We start from the raw sequence: 3412 nt of genomic DNA, 5'->3' as shown, positions 1-3412 counted from the left end.
CTTTCTACACATCGGTCGGATTGGGAAGGGGTTGAGATATAAAACACTGGGGTAGTTGGTGGGGGCGGAACGGATACAAAAGCAGAGGGATATTGAGGGATGATATGGATTGTTTAGAGGTTGGAGGTGATACCCCTTGACTAGCTTATCGTCCATTCTATCGCTCTTTTAATTTTTCTTTGTGTATTGGTCTTAGGCATTTTCCTGGATTCTGTGATTCTAGACACCTGATGTTTCCTTTCCTTTCTTTTCTTTTGATATCATATGCACTCGTTTGTGAGTTGTGGCGTCACACCAGTGGTTCTATATCTTGGGTTGGTGGGGGTTGCTAGTGTTTGAACTACCCTTCGTTTGCTATTGTACTTATACCCTTTCCCTAGGCCAAAATTCACCTCTTATCTCCTTTGCCATTTTGTCGTGCATCGGGTTGGGACACATTTCTTTTTCTTTCGGCTTTTAAATGTACCTTGATGGGCGACTGTATACAGAAGAAAGGATAAAATATCGCATACGCTCATATCTATCAATGCAGAACCCCCCCTCTAAATAAACCAACAAAAGAAAAAAAAATGTATAGAACCAGCAAAAACAAAACACAAAATAAAATCCAATCAACTCCTGCTTCTACTCCTCCCACTCCCATTTCCATCCCGGCTATTACCATCATAACCACCATCACCATCACCATCACCATCATCATCATCATCCCCCCTCTCCAACCCGGCCGTAATCCCCTCAACATACGAGTTCGCCTCAACCCCCAACCGCCCAACATCAACCACATCCCCCTTCCCCCCGGCATTTCTCCTCCGCATAACGTTCGTCATCGCCCTAACAACCTCCTCTTCTTCCCAAACACTGCCTCCCTCCCCTAGCCCTCCCAGAGATGTCCCCAACAACCCAGAGCCCTCCATAGCCACCACAGCCGTCCAGTACGCATCATCCCTCGCTTTCAGCCCGCGATCCCGCACAGTCGCGTTCCGCACGACGCTAACCGCATGCACTTTCGCCGTGGCATTGGCCAGGGTCGCGGAGGCGATCGCAACGAGTTGATCCGTGACCTCTGCCGGGGTCCGGGGTGTGTAGAAGAATCTATGCGTGGCAGCGAGGTAGATTGTGCCGGCGGCGAGAGCGTCGAAGATTGTAAAGGTGAGCAGGCGGAAGGTCGTGAGGTTGTTGTGGAAGCTTGTGGGGATGTCTTGTGGGTTTGCGGAGGGGGTTTTGTGGTGTGCTTTTGCGGGTTTGGGGGAGGAGGCGGGGTTGTAGAAGGCAACGAGGAGGGTTTCGAGGAGAAGAAGGGAGAGGGCTGTTAGGGTGAATTTCGAGCGGAAGCGGCTAGCACTGGAGCCGGTGAGGGGGTTGGAGGTTACGAGGCCCGTTATTAGGAGATGGAGGAGATGGGGGAGGAAGGTGTGTAAGGGGAGGTAGTAGAGGAGGTATGTTGTTTCGGCATCCGGGGTGCAGAAAGGGCAGGCTAGTAAGGTTTCCGGACCGTAGCGTAGGTAGAGTCTACGGAGGGTGGGGGAGGTGAATTTTGCTTTTAGCTGGGTGTCGAGGCTGGTGAGGGTATTGTTTGGGCGGAGGCGGGCGAGGCGGCTAAAGAGGATTTCGGTTGGAGTGTTAAGGCGAGACTGAGTGAGGGCGAAGATGTTCGAGGACGGCGCATGTGGGTTCAGACCTGTCCAGGCCGGGAGTGAGAGGAAGAGGAATAGACAGGTTGAGATGAAGAGAATGTTCAGGGCAAGGGCTGCTCCTGGCGGCAAGGGACGAGGCTGGGGACGTTGGGCGAGCGAGGAGCGGAGGGAGTGGAAGCAGGATCTCGCCTTGCGAAAGAGGAGTGGGGAGAGGAAGATCAACAGGGTTTTGTAGCTGGACATTTTTGTTACTTAGTATTTATTAGTGGATAGAGATTGGAGAAGACATACGTATCGTAGTTACCCATTATGACCGGCGGGCGAGGTCAGCTCGCGATATGTGTGTTTGTGCTGTTGTTGTTCGATGTGGAAAAGAATCGCGATGGAGATGTTGGATGTTGGCCAGGGATGGAGCTTGTGACAACTGCCCTATCGATGATGAACGGAGAAACACAGAAAAAACCTGTTCATTACTATTATTTGCTATGAAGTTATAATGAGAGAGACGCATATGAATCCACGATTTCTCCGGGTTATAAAATATGCGTATCTTAGGCGCTTAATCGAGCTTCTGTAATGCTTGCTTTATAGCGCATGTAAAGCCTGCTGTTGGATATAAACAAGCAAAAAGAATGTCACTTGTCACAGAAAGCGCGCTACGGAGGCACATACTCCGCGTTTAAATGTTGCAGGATGGATAGTGTGATATCCTGGGGACCAAAACAACGTGAGATAGAAAGCTAGCTGCGCTGCGTATAGAGCATGCCACGTACATCCCCCGTAACATTATGATCTTGAGGAAGCTCCTCCACCGATCCTTTCATCATGATCCTGTCCAACAGTCTTGCGCTACGCACTCTGGTGTGCAGACAATTCCATGCGTGGGTGGTTCCCGACAGTAGGCATATTTATATTTACTCCTGAAAAAAATATCATATATATATATACATATATATATTCGGATTTAAGGGCGAGATCTCCCACGAACCGTGCAGTCTGATGCCGATGGAGGAATGCCAGATGGAAAGCTTTCGTCCTCCCTCTGAGACAAGTACGGCGCAAGGGTAACTATCAATCGAACTGGGGAGTATTCATCGACGCAACACCAATCTCTAATGGCAGAAAGAAGCGGCGAATTTGCCTTTTAGCTCGCTGGATCAGCTAATAAGGAACTAGCTGCGGGGTCCTTGTCCCATGGATTTCCAAGGATTGGTGTTCAGGGCATTCAGGCACACCGCAACCCCGCTGAAACGTGCCCTTCCTTCTTTTCCTTGTTGCGGGACCAACACCAACACGCCGTGGCTTGGAGAGGAAGAGAGAACAAAAGTGGGACCTACGCAGCGCGCAAGCCACATTTCTCGTTCCGCTGCAGGATCACGGAGAGGGATCCCCATGATAATCCGTGATGGGACGTCATGACTAGAAAATTGAGATAAAGGGATCCGTTATGAGTATGGATGAGCAGAGGGGAAACTGACTTAAACCAACTGATGTTCATTCCTCCGCATCCGAACCCTGGTCAGCAACCGAGGGCTTATGGTAGTTTGGGATTAGCTGGTCAGATGAACAGGGAGACACGGCTGTGTTCTGCAGCTTGACGTCTTCATAGCGTGGCCAATTGGGCGAGAGTGATTAGGAACAGAGGCCAAAGGAGGAGGAGGATGAAAGAACGAAGACGCAGTCGGCGGCGACTGAGGCGGGGAGCCAGCGGAAGCGGGATGGGGCTTGTTTTGTTGAGGACCCAGCCAGTACCTGGTACTGACGATGCACGCAAAATA

General features: G+C 50.6%; 1 protein-coding gene across 1 annotated transcript; it reads right to left on the bottom strand.

Annotated features, from left to right (window-relative positions):
* Positions 1–611: 611 nt before the first annotated feature.
* On the bottom strand, positions 612–1942 carry HCAG_08956 (predicted protein; the record flags this gene model as incomplete). Its single annotated transcript, XM_001536071.1, has 2 exons — positions 612–1869; positions 1926–1942. The coding sequence occupies 2 exons, from the start codon at positions 1940–1942 to the stop codon at positions 612–614; spliced, it is 1275 nt and encodes a 424-aa protein (XP_001536121.1).
* Positions 1943–3412: the final 1470 nt, after the last annotated feature.

Source organism: Histoplasma capsulatum, genomic scaffold (assembly GCF_000149585.1).
Source record: "Histoplasma capsulatum NAm1 scaffold_14 genomic scaffold, whole genome shotgun sequence".
In the NCBI taxonomy this organism is placed as follows: domain Eukaryota; kingdom Fungi; phylum Ascomycota; class Eurotiomycetes; order Onygenales; family Ajellomycetaceae; genus Histoplasma; species Histoplasma mississippiense.
Note: the sequence above shows the minus strand (reverse complement) of the source record. Positions and strands in the feature narration are given on the sequence as shown.